Source organism: Dreissena polymorpha, chromosome 5 (genome assembly GCF_020536995.1).
Source record: "Dreissena polymorpha isolate Duluth1 chromosome 5, UMN_Dpol_1.0, whole genome shotgun sequence".
Taxonomy (NCBI): domain Eukaryota; kingdom Metazoa; phylum Mollusca; class Bivalvia; order Myida; family Dreissenidae; genus Dreissena; species Dreissena polymorpha.
In genome coordinates this window covers 113,597,395-113,612,397 of record NC_068359.1, presented here as the reverse complement: position 1 = coordinate 113,612,397, position 15,003 = coordinate 113,597,395, and the positions used below count along the sequence as shown (strand labels likewise).

Genomic DNA, 15,003 nt, shown 5'->3' with positions numbered 1-15,003 from the left:
AATACAAAACAGAGCTTTAGCCAAAGAAAAATGTGAACATTTTTATGAAAAAAATGAATGTCACATGAGAAAAAAGTGCTGATATAACTGTTATTGCCCTGATGTTTAGCATACTTTTAGATAATATTAATGCAATCATGGTAAAAAACTGTGACCTATACTTGCAAAGAATTATATCTCTTGAAAGTTGAAACTAAAATATTCTTATTAAAATATCATTCCTTCTTCATTTCAATGTGCACACCCCTTCCCTATCTTCAGACAGATGCAAGAGGTAATTCTGGACAAGAAAATCCGTCTTCTAGACAGTCCTGGTGTCGTCATGGCGGCAGGAAACTCTGACACGGCAACAATCCTCAGGAACTGTGTTAAGGTGAGTTGCTCAGACATGCAATCAAAAAGGGAACATGAATAACGAGATCCTCTGTGCTCAAAGTTACTGATACTTTTTTCTCTCAACATTTTTATTTTTAACCAGGTTTTCTGAAGAAAAAAACTGGTTATTAGATTGGCGAATGCGGGCGGGCTGGCTGGCTGGCGGGCGGGCGGAACATGCTTGTCCGGGCCATAACTATGTCGTTCATTGTCAGTTTTTAAAATCATTTGGCACATTTGTTCACCATCATTGGACGGTGTGTCGCGCGAAATAATTACGTCGATATCTCCAAGGTCAAGGTCACACATTGAGTCAAAAATGGCCATAAATGAGCTTGTCCTGGCCATAACTATGTCATTCATTGTGAGATTTTAAAATCATTTGGCACATTTGTTCACCATCATGGGACGGTGTGTCGCACGAAAGAATCACGTCAATATCTCCAATGTCAAGGTCGCCACGACTAAAAATAGATTTTTTTAAAAACAAACTTACAAAGGGGGTTTATTTTGTTTGTTCATTTCAAAAGTTCAGTTTGAGTTTTCTCCCTTTATCAGATTTTTTTTTCACAATGAAAACATGGTTTTGTGACAATTTTGTCCCTTGTTTCTTAACTTATTATGAGAAATGAGACAAAAGTGAAGAAGCGCAATTTCACTGGCCAATTGATAATTATTACCTCGGCGTTTTTGGAGAAAACCCTAGGTATTGTCATAGCCAGCTCGTCGTCCGCCGTCTTACGTCCGCCGTCTGCATCATGCTTAAACCTTGATATGGGCTCTAAAATCAAAGTGCTATCACCTACAACTTTGAAACTTCATATGAAGATGCACCTTGATGAGTTCTACAGGCCACACCCATTTTTGGGTCACTAGGTCAAAGGTCAAGGTCACTGTGACCTAAAAAAAATAACAAGCTTTCATTTATTCAAAACTGCACCCGTAGCCGAGCGTGGCACCCGTTATGCGGTGCTTTGTTTCATAAATGTTCACTGATGCTTCTCTGTCTGACAATCTTATCTAACTTCATTTGCAATATTTCTCAATCATGTATCTCAGAAATCACATGTAAAGCATTTGAAATATTTTGAACAGATGATATTTTCGGTGAATTCAAATTAATCCTTATACTATAACAGGGGTGCGGTTTCAAGTGTTCCTGGAAAAGCCTGTATCTTTTGTTTAAATGTAACTTAATTGAAAGTATATTTCATCTGTCTCCCCTTTTAGATACATGTATGTACATACAATATACTTATTGTCCCCTACCGGTTTCATTTTGTTCCTATGTCAAGAATTCTGGTTGCTATGGAAACAAATAAACTACACATATTGCTGAAAATGGTGAATCTTGCAATAACTTAAAAAGTTCTTCACATTATTTTAAACATGGACACATGACAATATTGAGATCATGCACATCATTTTATTATTTGTCTAGATGAACAATTCTGGTTTCTATGGCAACAAATATACTTAAAATAATAATAATCTCTCTAAAATAGTTACCAGAAGGGGACTTTTATTGCTTGGCAATAGTCTTGTTTAATTTATCAATTAAAGGAGGTCTATTCAAAATAAAAATCAAGTGAAGACGGAAAGTGTCGTCCCTGATTAGCCTGTGCAGATAGCACAGGCTTATCAGGGATGACACTTAAAGCTTATGTTCTACCCCCGTTTTCCCAGAACATGGGGATTTTCAGACATGGAGAAAGCCCGTCGGCCATTGCCGACGAATATTTAAAAGGCTGACGGTGAAATGCAAAATCCTCGGCCTTACTCTAACTGGCCGACAATCTTTGCTTCAAAATAGTGTATCCCTCTTGCAGTTTTTGCAACTACATTATTTCGTGATTACCGACTCATGATATTGCCGGACATAATTCGTTGAATTTCGTAACACACTGCATCGATAAATTCTGAAAGTGATTCAAAACGTTAACGGAGCGTCTCGCCGACAGACATCATACTTAACTATTGGTCCGCGCAAAATTGTCGGACATATACGAGTTTACATTCGTTGAACACAAAGTCATGTTGTTAAAGTGATCCAAGGAGATGGCGGACAATAAAAACAAATAACGATGCTCAGCATAAAGAACAAATAACAATCGAATAACGACGGACGTCATAAAATTAGTATGGATTAATGAAAAGCGCGTGTCATTCTACGATGTAGCATACGTTTTAGATACAAATAACTATTTTTGGAAATGTATGTACTGAATGTCACAGAACAGGTGTTGGAAAATTGGAATGCAGTCTACTTGCGAAGAAAAATACTTTTAACAGTTACAGGATTATCGTTCGAAAATGCAAAAAAAAGACAAACATGATTTAATTAATATGTAAGTGGATCTGTGTTTAATCAGATTCATGTGCATATTCTGCTTTTATTATGTTTGCCACTCTATACAGTTTACTGTAATGGCAATTGTTAGTGAAATTGATATTTAAAGGTAAACTTATTTAATATATCAATTACTCTTAGCTATATACATCGACAACACTCACGTATGTATGTTTAAAGCGTAAATATATCCACAAACTGAAACTAACACGCTTAATTTATTTCCTCAAATCAAGTTTTCATGCTTATGTTTGCCCTTTTGTGAATTTACATTGCCATGCCGAGACTAATGGCATTATGTACTCCCCAGTAAAACACTTAAAATTGAGGCCTGTGAAAAGTTCAACTGGCCTGTGAAATTTTTCTCCTGGTAGGCCAGTCCGGCCTGTAAATTGTGACGGTCTTTCGCCATGTCTGGATTTTATATAGATTTATTATTTTATGTATTTCCAGTTGGAAAGTCTACAAGATCCTATCAGCCCGGTGGAAGCTATACTTAAGAGATGCAATAAACAACAGGTATGGAGACTATCTGTTGATAATCACTTATATGAATTCAATGTGTACATGCGTCAGGATTTCGTCTCACTTAATTGAGTGTGCAAGATGCCACTGGTATTGTAAGTGGTTTTCACATCAACCTTAGTTTGGAAAGTTCCGTACTAATTACTGACACCAGAGCTGCAGATAAGGTGCGTATTTGCGTAAATTGCCGATTACACATAGAAAAATAAAACTCTGCATACCGAAACCCAACTGAAATTGCCGATTACGCATATCGTATTTTTTCTCTGCGTAATGAGTAAATCTGTTCTGGAAATACCCAGTCCTATATACCGGATTCGTTCCGCTTATTCCAAGTGCTTTCATTATAACATTCAGCACAATAATATGTACGGAAGAAAGCGTCTATGTAAATACGTGTTATTGTTGTGAAAATGTCGAAACCTCGAGGCCGTAAAAGGGGAAATATCGTATCCCAGGCACAAAAAACTCAATTTTAAAGTGATATTATGCGCATCAAACAGTATATCATGCTATGTTTATAGGTGTATATTGCAACCGTTGTTTAGTTTTGGTGTTTTCACTTTATATACACGTATATTTGTTAATGCAGCATCAACATACTTAAACAATATCCTGGAAAGAGAAAAATAATGCATTTGAATATCAACTGTACTTTCGTTTTGGCAACTGACGACAGAAATGATTTGATGTACGATGACATAATTTTGTTTTACGGATCATTTTGGCTTAAAGGACTGGGACAGTCATGTACAATATCGAATAAAATATATAATTTTTTTATAAACAACTGGTAGCAAGATGAGTTGTAGATAAATGGTCAATTACCACATTTTAACTAACTCTTTTGACCTGTTACTTTTTTCAGCTCATTTCAAAACTGAAAAATGTGCATAATATCCCTTTAAGTTATTTATCCGCTAGCAACACAAAATCAGATGCGGAAAATATAATGCAACCAATTTTTGACGATATTGTGTCGAAGGCAAACGCAGACAGTGCTTACATTGTAAGAAAACTGGTGGAACAACTCGTCGAACTTTTTTTTAATGGAGACTGTATATTATGGATACATCTACATATTTACACAAGATCTCTGAAACTAATCAATTAAGAGTGGAACTTAACCGGCTCATTCAGGTAAGCATTTAATCATTTAAGACAATGAAAAGACTCAATTTTAATACAAAAATACCCAATTGTCAATTAAAGTAGGGGGTACTGACTTTTTTGTACCCAATCGAAAATGAAAATACCCAATTGAACTCAAAGTAGTGGGTATTTAGCCAATTACTCAGAAAAGTTATCTGGAGCTCTGTGACACTGTGCACATTTGTGTGTGAACTGATCGGTTTAGTACTAAAACATGTAATTATATTTCTGCTTAAATGGGGCATATCAGCAGCATTTCAGCTAAATACAGTAACATATTAAACTATTCATTGTCCCTCTGTTCATGCATATAATTGTTTGGAAACAAGAATGACTTGAAAGCACTCTTGAAAACTCATACTTTATAAAAAATGAATTGCAGTGCTCCAGCTATGATGTGTAAAAGGAAGGATGGTAATTTCTCAAAAGGGCACTTAATTTACATGGCCACAGTATCCCTGTTGCATAGTTTCAATAGAGTATGTGTTATATATGTATATATTTCACTGTCCATGTCTTGGCTTTTAAATATTCTTTCTTTAATTAATAAAACTCTTTGTACTGTCAAAAGTTAATTAGTTAATTGAAATTTTGTGAAATTTACTGTATAATGATGTAATCAGATAAATAAAGCAGCATAGTTGAGGTCCAAGTGGACAAGAAGGGACCATGTGACAGTGTGACAGTAAGGTACTCTGCCCTTCTGTTTAGGCCTAGCTGGAACACTGCCATGCCATACAAGCCCTTGAAGTTCCCTCTTTTAACCCCCTCTTCCTCCCAATGGCAGATGATGCTCCACTTTGGCGTGGAGGAGTACAAAGATGTACATGAGTTCCTGTCCCTGCTGGCTCGTCGCCAGGGGAAACTGCGGAAGGGGGGCATCCCTGATGTGAACAAGGCTGCCAAGGGTGTCATACAGCAGTGGAACTTGTGAGTGATACATCAGGCATTCGGTACCTCTGGCTTTACTTTCAGCAATACTGTAAAACTTGACTGCCATAGTCCCAGTCAAAGTAAAGTTGCTCCCCATAATTGAAAAAAACTTTCTTAAAATATTTTTTTTTATGTAACTTAGTGACATCAGAAAAACATGTATTTAAATTCTATACAAATAGCTTTAGTGTCTTTGATTATTTTCAATAAATGTATCTATTGATCAATTTGATGAATAATTAGGTTTTCATTATTTTGTAACAGTAATCAACAATTTTTATAAAAATTTCCCTTGGTCAGGTATTACAGGTATCAACTTGCACCGTTTACTCAGGAGTAATAATATGCCCTAGTTATGAACTTTGTTTCAAATTAAGAAGGAGAGAGGGGGGGGGGGGGGCAATCTAAATTAGCCATAGCTAAATATTATGAATTATGATATTTAGCAACTAATTAGGCTAACTGGGTTGATAACATAGAGTGGCTTGGTTTTACTGGTAGTATTTGTGCTACTGTAACTTTGTGGAGACTGTAAGTCGCTATAAACTGTCAGCACTCCTCCTTGTTCAATTCTGTGACATGTATTGATTGCACTCAAAGTTTATTTAAGTGTCTCACTCATTAGTTACAAACTTATCATTGTAAATGCCAAATCACTTAATGTCTGGCCAGTTTAGTTAAGCAGTGACCTGTCAGTCCAGGGTTAAGGAGCTTGGATCTTGCCCCTCCACACACAAACAAAAGCAAAATGAGAATTGGAACATTGAAAAATTGATTAGACCTGGTCTGTGGAAATAACAGCCTTTATGAATGTGTATATTGAAGTATTGTCCATGATTGTCCCTTGAAGTTCGCATCTGCTTATCTGGGACTGCAGTTTCTGCTCAGACTGGATTTTTTAAAGTGGAGACTTCCTTTAATGAAAACAAACTGGTATGTGTTGTCCCAGATAAGCCTAGGCACACAGGCTAATCAGGTACAAAACTGTGCACACATGCATCAATCTGCTTTCTTCAGAGGCCTGCTCTTACAATTGTCTACACTGTTATTCTCCAGGGGTAAGATCTGCTACTACACACACCCTCATACACGTGTCTACACTTTTATTCTCCAGGGGTAAGATCTGCTACTACACACACCCTCATACACTTGTCTACACTTTTATTCTCCAGGGGTAAGATCTGCTACTACACACACCCTCATACAATTGTCTACACTGCTATTCTCCAGGGGTAAGATCTGCTACTACACACACCCTCATACAATTGTCTGCATTATAATTCTCCATGGGTAAGATCTGCTACTACACACACCATCATGCACTTGTCTACACTGTTATTCTCCAGGGGTAATATCTGCTACTACACACACCATCATGCACTTGTCTAAACTGTTATTCTCCAGGGGTAAGATCTGCTACTACACACACCCTCATACACTTGTCTACACTTTTATTCTCCAGGGGTAAGATCTGCTACTACACACACCCTCATACAATTGTCTACACTGCTATTCTCCAGGGGTAAGATTTGCTACTACACACACCATCATGCACTTGTCTACACTGTTATTCTCCAGGGGTAATATCTGCTACTACACACACCATCATGCACTTGTCTACACTGTTATTCTCCAGGGGTAATATCTGCTACTACACACACCATCATGCACTTGTCTAAACTGTTATTCTCCAGGGGTAAGATCTGCTACTACACACACCCTCATACAATTGTCTGCACTGTTATTCTCCAGGGGTAAGATCTGTTACTGCACACACCCTCATAAACTTGTCTACACTGTTATTCTCCAGGGGTTAGATCTGCTACTACACACGCCATCATGCACTTGTCTACACTGTTATTCTCCAGGGGTAATATCTGCTACTACACACAACCTCATACACTTGTCTACACTGTTATTATCCAGGGGTAATATCCGCTACAACACACACAATCATGCACTTGTCTACACTGTTATTCTCCAGGGGTAAGATCTGCTACTACACACACCCTCATACAATTGTCTGCACTGTTATTCTCCAGGGGTAAGATCTGCTACTACACACACCCTCATACACTTGTTTACACTGTTTTTCTCCAGGGGTAAGATCTGCTACAACACACACCCTCATACAATTGTCTACACTGTTATTCTCCAGGGGTAAGATCTGCTACTGCACACACCCTCATACACTTGTCTTCACTGTTATTCCCCAGGGGTAAGATCTGCTACTACACACTATATCATACACTTGTCTGCACTGTTATCCTCTAGGGGTAAGATCTGCTACTTCACACACCAAACATACAATTGTCTACACTGTTATTATCCAGGGGTAAGATCTGCTACTACACACACCCTCATACAATTGTCTACACTGATATTCTCCAGGGGTAATATCTGCTACTACACACACCATCATACGATTTTTGACACTGTTATTCTCCAGGGGTTAGATCTGTGACTACACACACCCTCATACAATTTTCTACACTGTTATTCTCCAGGGGTAAGATCTGCTACTACACACACCATCATACAATTGTCTACACTGTTATTCTCCAGGGGTAAGATCTGCTATTACACACACCCTCCAGAGCAGAGAGAGACCCACATACATGCAGAGATTGTCACTCAGATGGGAAAGGAGTTTGACATTGATAGTCTTCTGTCAGAACAGCAGAAAGTCATAGACAGTAAGGCATTACTTGAAATTTTGTTTTCAACTATCTTTACTAAAATGTCTTGCCTGCATTGGCCATTTGATAAGCATCCATTTTCTTACAATATTCCTATTCTGGAAATCTTACAAACAAATCTTGCTTGATTTTCATTTCAATTTACCAGTTAATTGTTTGTAGACTCTTTTATGTTTTACACCAATCTCAATTTGTTATCCCCGCCATAGGCGGAGAGATATTGTTTTGGAGTTGTCCGTCCATCTGTCCGTCCGTCTTTCAGTCTGTCCAAAGCCATATCTTGGAAGGTATTTGGTGGATTTCATTGAAACTCGGTATAAGTATATATATGAATCGCGTTCTGAGGAAACTGGGCATAATGCTTGTGCGTAAAGTGTCGTCCCAAATTAGCCTGTGCAGTCCGCACAGGCTAATCTGGGACGACACTCTCCGCTTTTATGACATTTTTCATTTAAATGAAGTTTTTTGTTAGCAAAAATCCAATTAAGGCGAAAAGTGTCCTCCCTGATTAGCCTATGTGGACTGCACAGGCTAACATCGGACGACACTACACACATGCATTATGCCCAGTTTTCTCAGAACAACACTCATATGGACAAGAGGATGATGCACGCCAAATGGCATTGTACACCATCTGTAAATAACAGTGTTATGGCCCTTTGTATTGTGAACAAATGCTTTTTTTGAGTGTCAAATATAACACTTTTGTGTCCAGAAGCATATTGGCAGGGGATATCAATTCAACGAATTTGCTTGTTTATGTTGTTTCGTTAATAATTATTCATATCAGTGTATCCCATGAAGTGAAAGGAAAATATATATTTACTAAATAAGCTTGCTGGTTATAAATCAAAATTAAAATCTTACAGGATAGTATTGTTATGTGTATTTTAGCGCTAGACAAAACCAGTACGAAGCACATGTTGGTTGAAAGTATGGGTCCTACAGAGATCGTGATGAACTTGGAGGATATTAGTCGTGTTGTTGAGCTGAATACAGTGAATGATGAGGAGGTGGAGAATGAAGATATGTCTGAGGAGGAAGAGGAGGAAAATGAGGAGGAAGAGGAAGTAGAAGAAATGGAGGAGAGTGAAGATGAAGAGGTAAGGTACTATTGTAATAGTCAAAATAGTTGTGAAACTATAATTTTTAAAGGCTTTTAGGTAAGACCATGTCTGTAATCCTAAAAGATTTTCAGGAGGATGAAAACACTTACACTTATTCCAATATGATACTTAGTACCAGTATTTTATGCTAAACAATTTTTTAATTCAAGTTCATAAACATTAAATTTTGTAACCTGAAAATTCATCAGAAAAAAATGTACTGGTATGCTTTAAAAACAACAATAAAAAGAAAACAAAAGAAACAATGGAATTTCTTATGAGATTTCTAATGACATAAATGTTTCCCCTGTAACAGATGTCCCAAGTGACAGTGTCACTCCCAGGGAGCAAGCCTCGATCCCGGACCTCTACAGTGTCAGATCCAGTACCCGGGAAGATACAACAGATTAAGGCCAGTAAGGCAGAAACACTCAGTGTCGGTCTTCCACAGTTGAACAAGGCACGGAAACAGGACTTTAAGAAGATGAAGAAACAAAGGCGAAGACGAGGTGAGATTTGAATATGAAAGCCTTGCTCTGAGAAAATGGGCTTTAATGCAAGAATGTAAAGTGTCGTCACAGATAAGCCTGTGCAGTCTACATGGTCTAATCAAAGATGACACTTTCCGCGTATATTTGATTTTTACTTTTGAACGGACATCCTTAATTAAAAAATTCTATATAAGTGGAAAGTGTTTTTCCTAATTAGCCAGTGTGGACTGTAAAGGCCTATCTGTGACAAAACTTTACTGTGATGCATTAAACCCAGAGTGAGGCTCGTAGGTAAGACATTCTCACTCCTTTCAGTGAAAGGACTTGATTTAGAATTGCATAAAGATTGGGTCATAATTGTTTTTCGTAATGTATCAGTGAATAGATAAGTTGTTTAATATAAAACAGATAGTGTTGAGCACATGAAGAAAGTGAGAGAAATACCATTGTGATCAGTTTACCGAAAAAATTCAAAGTACTGACAGTACTGGTGTGACGATGCTTTTGAAGAGGATGAATTTAAAAGCATAATTTAAGTTTATCTACATCACCACAAAAAAATTTGGGTATGAAAATTTTGGGTACGAAAAAATTATGCCAAAAAAATATTTGGGTACAAAAAAAATTGGGTACAAAACAAAATGAGTACGAAAAAAAAAAAGGTACGAAAAAAACATTGTGTACGAAAAACAAATGTTTACGAAAATATTTGGGTAGGAAACAAAATTTGGGTATGAAAAAAATTGGGTAAGAAAAATTTTGGGCACGCAAAAAAAATTTGGGGGTACGGGGAAGTAGCACCCGTGGGGAACTTGACACATTCAGCAAAACTGGGAGGCGGGTTACATTCTCTATCAAATCTAAAAATAACTACATTTGGGGTTTTCCCAATGTCAGAGCGTTTGAAGGGCCACCTGGCAGTTTCGTGTCTGGTTCCTGTCCCAAACCTCTCGATAAATTTGAAAGAGGATGGGAACCAAGCTGCCTTTCCCTTTATTGTCCCCTACCGGTTTCACAGGAAGGGACTTATGGTTTGCACTCTGTCCGTCTGTCAGTCTGTCTTACACTTTTCTGGATCCTGCGATAACTTTAAAAATTCTGAATATTTTTTCATGAAACTTGAAACATGGATAGATGGCAATATGGACATTATGCACGTCATTTCATTTTGTTCCTACGTCAAAAATTCCGGTTGCTATGGCAACAAATAGACTAGAAATACTGCTGAAAATGGTGGTTTTCTGGATCCTGCGATAACTTTTAAAGTATTTTTTCATGAAACATGGATAGATGGCAATATGCACATTATGCACGTCATTTCATTTTGTTTCTACGTCAAAAATTCTGGTTTCTATAGCAACAACAAAAATTAAAAAATCTAACAATGGTGGAATTTCTGACAATGGTGGATCCAGGTAGGGGACTATATTGCTTGGCAATAGGTTTGTCAATGATAATCAGCGAGATATGCTGATTGAGAAAATTTAGCTAATGTAATCGGACTGGCTCGGTCTTTTACATAGGTCGCCATTTTGAAGAATTTTTTCATGGTTTCATAATTTAGATGAGCTGCTTCAGCGAGCTGCTTCGCTAAAGCAGCATCGTAAAAAATAAACAGTAAACAAAGGGTTGTTTTTTATAATGAAAAAAAGTATTGAAAAACATTGCGTAAATTTAGGTTTAAGGTCACAGCACATTTGGCGTAAAATGACATCTGCAGATGGCAAGTTTTAAATTTTAACATGGGAGATAGACCACAAAGTGGTAAACTTATAGTGTTTCCCAAGAAGTAATTGTATCACTTTTTTTAGCTCACCTTAGCACAACGTGCTCATGGGTGCTCATGATGAGCATTTGTGATCGCCTTTTGTCCGTTGTGCATTATGTTTTGAGCGGCGTCAACATTTGCCTTGTTAACTTTTAGAGGCCACATTTGTTATCAAATCTTCATGAAATTTCGTCAGAAGATTGGTCTCAATGATATCTTGGACGAGTTCGAAAATGGTTACGTTTGCTTGAAAAACATGGCTGCCAAGGGGCTGGGCATTTTTCCTTATATGGCTTTATATGGCTTAAGTAAAATCTTGTTAACTCTCTAGAGGCCACATTTATTGTCTGATCTTCATGAAATTTGGTCAGAAGATTCATCGCAATAATATCTTGGACGAGTTTGAAAATGATGCCGGTTGGTTGAAAAACATGGCAGCCAGGGGCGGGGCATTTGTCCTTATATGGCAATAGTAAAACCTTGTTAACACTCTAGAGGCCACATTTATTTTCCTATCTTCATGAAACTTGCTCAGAAGATTTGTCCCAATGATATCTTGGATGAGGTAAAAAAATGGTAACCTTGCTTGAAAAACATGGCTGCCAAGGGGCGGGGCATTTTTCATTATATGGCTATAGTAAAATCTTGTTAACACTCTTGAGGCCACATTAACTCTCCGATCTTCATGAAACTTGGTCAGAAAAATTCATCCCGATAATATCTTGGACGAGTTCAAAAATGATGCCGGTTGGTTGGAAGACATGGCTGCCAGGGGGTGGGGCATTTTTCCTTATATGGCTATAGTAAAACCTTGTTAACACTGTCAAGGCCACATTTATTTTCCGATCTTCATGAAACTTGGTCAGAAGATTTGTCCCAAGAATATCTTGTTATCTCAGGTGAGCGACTTTGGGCCTTTCAGGCCCTCTTGTTGAAATAATTCCATAACTGTTGTAAAGCTGTACCTTTTAATATCTGAATACTTAAAACAACTTATTTTATTATTTCTATCACTTTTTGACATTTTAAAATGAAGGGGTTGTGAGTTTATAGATAAAGTTGGTGTCATATTTTCTGGATTTTGCTAACTGGATAAAAGATTGAGGTATTTGTTAACTAATATCGTAAAAAAAGAGAGGAACCTGACTGAGTATTGTACTGTTGTCCTGTGCAATATACTTACAGAAAAACTGTTACAGTAATTTCACAAACAAGCGTCTCTCTGATTTGTTAACGTCAAATAAGTTTTTCAATGTAATCTCCTTGTTCCAGACAAGGTTGCAGGCGAGCTGTCAGATGCCCTGACCTCAGCGTTCTCCCTGGACAACGATGTAGATGCAGATGGAGACTACAACTTTGAAGAAGACTTTAAGTGAACGTTATATGTATGTGAATTAGAAAACATGGCCATGAAACTGTGAACTGGTTCTTTCCAATTAAAATAAATGTTAACATCTGATGAATGTGTTTGTGGATATTCTAAGCTCACCTGATTGCTCAGGTGAGCTTTTGTGACCGGTCTTTGTCCGTCGTATGTCCGTCCGTCCATCCGTCCGTTAACATTTGCTCGTAAACACTCTAGAGACCACATTTCTTGTCCCATCTTCATGAAACTTGGTCAGAAGCTCTGTCCCAATGAAATCTCGGTCGAGTTCGAAACTGGGTTGTGCCGGGTCAAAAACTAGGTCAATAGGTAAAAAAAAACAAAAAACTTGTAAACACTGTAGAAGTCACATTTCATGCCCAATCTTCATGTTACTTAGTCAAAATGTATGTCTTAATGATATCTTAGTTGAGTTCAAAAGTGGTTCCGATCCGTTGAAAAACATGGCCGCCAGTGGGTGGGGCAGTTTTCCTTATTTGGCTATAGAGAAACCTTGTAAACACTCTAGAAGTCACAATTTTTGCCCAATCATCATGAAAGTTGGTCAAAACATTGGTTCAATTGAGGTCTCGGACGAGTTCGAAAATGGTCGAGATCGGTGAAAAAACATGGCAGCCAGTGGGCAGGGCATTTTTCTCTATATTTATATAGTGGCAGTTTTCCCTATTTGGCTATAGAGAAACCTTGTAAACACTCTAGAAGTCACAATTTCTGCCAAATCATCATGAAAGTTGGTCATAACATTGGTTTTATTGATATCTCGGACGAGTTTGAAAATGGTCGGGATTGGCGGAAAAACATGGCCGCCAGTGGGCGGGGCATTTTTCTCAATATGTATATAGTGAAAACATGTGAACACAGTAGAAGTCCCATTTTTGGCCCAATTTTCATGAAATTTGCTCAGAACATTTGTTTCCTTGATACGAGAGTTGAGTTCAAAAATGGTTCTGGTCAGTTGAATAACATGGCTGCTGGGAAGGGGGCAGTTTTCTCATTATGCCCCCTCCCCCCCCCCCCCCCTTTCGAAGAAGAGGGGTATATTGTTTTGCTCATGTCGGTCCGTCCGTCCACCAGATGGTGTCTGGATGATAACTCAAGAGCGCTTATGCCAAGGATCATGAAACTTCATAGGTACATTGATCATGACTCGCAGATGACCCCTATTGATTTTCAGATCATTAGGTCAAAGGTCAAGGTCACGATGACCCGAAATAGTAAAATGGTTTCCAGATGATAACTCAAGAACGCTTATGCCTAGGATCATGAAACTTCATAGATACATTGATCATGACTCGCAGATGACCCCTATTGATTTTCAGGTCACTAGGTCAAAGGTCAAGGTCACGGTGACCCCAAGCAGTAAAATGGTCTCCGGTTGATAACTCAAGAACGCTTATGCCTAGGATCTTGAAACTTCATAGGTACATTGATCATTACTCGCAGATAACCCCTATTGATTTTCTGGTCACTAGGTCAAAGGTCAAGGTCACAATTACCCGAAATAGTAAAATGGTTTCCGGACGATAACTCAAGAACGCTTATGCCTAGGATCATGAAACTTCATAAGTACATTGATTATGACTCGAAGATGACCCCTATTGATTTTCAGGTCACTAGGTCAAAGGTCAAGGTCATGGTGACCTGAAATGGTAAAATGGTTTCTGGATGATAACTCAAGAACGCTTATGCCTAGGATCATGAAACTTCATAGGTACAATGATCATGACTCGCAGATGACCCCTATTGATTTTCAGGTCACTAGGTCAAAGGTCACGGTGATCTGAAAAAGTAAAATGGTTTCTGGATGATAACTCAAGAACGCTTATGCCTAGGTACATGAAACTTCATAGGTATATTGATCATGACTCGCAGATGTACCCTATTGATTATCATGTCACTAGGTCAAAGGTCAAGGTCACAGTGCCAAAAAACGTATTCACACAATGGCTGTCAAGGTCACGGTGACTCAACTTAGAAAAATGGTTTCCAGATGATAACTCAAGAATGCTTACGCCTAGGATCATGAAACTTCATAGGTACATTGATCATGACTTGCAGATGAAATAATGATGAAACTTGACCAGGATGTTTGTCTGGACAATATCTAGGTCAAGTTTGACATTTGGTAAAGATTGAATGAACCGACTCCTCTCAGGTGAGCGAACTAGGGCCATCTTGGCCCTCTTGTTTTTTAAATATTACTGGTAATCAACTCTCTAA

General features: G+C 38.0%; 1 protein-coding gene across 2 annotated transcripts in view; it reads left to right on the top strand.

Moving 5' to 3' along the window:
* LOC127881524 (guanine nucleotide-binding protein-like 3 homolog) overlaps positions 1-12,858 on the top strand; it is a 33,873-nt gene extending 21,015 nt beyond the window's left edge. For both annotated transcript variants that reach the window (XM_052429439.1, XM_052429437.1), the window contains exons 11-17: positions 262-373; positions 3,179-3,244; positions 5,190-5,332; positions 7,901-8,031; positions 8,929-9,137; positions 9,457-9,649; positions 12,672-12,858. In XM_052429439.1, coding sequence (XP_052285399.1) covers positions 262-373; positions 3,179-3,244; positions 5,190-5,332; positions 7,901-8,031; positions 8,929-9,137; positions 9,457-9,649; positions 12,672-12,775 — 958 coding nt within the window. In that variant the 3' untranslated portion in view covers positions 12,776-12,858. The remainder of the gene's footprint in view (positions 1-261; positions 374-3,178; positions 3,245-5,189; positions 5,333-7,900; positions 8,032-8,928; positions 9,138-9,456; positions 9,650-12,671) is intronic.
* The last annotated feature ends 2,145 nt before the right edge of the window (positions 12,859-15,003 follow it).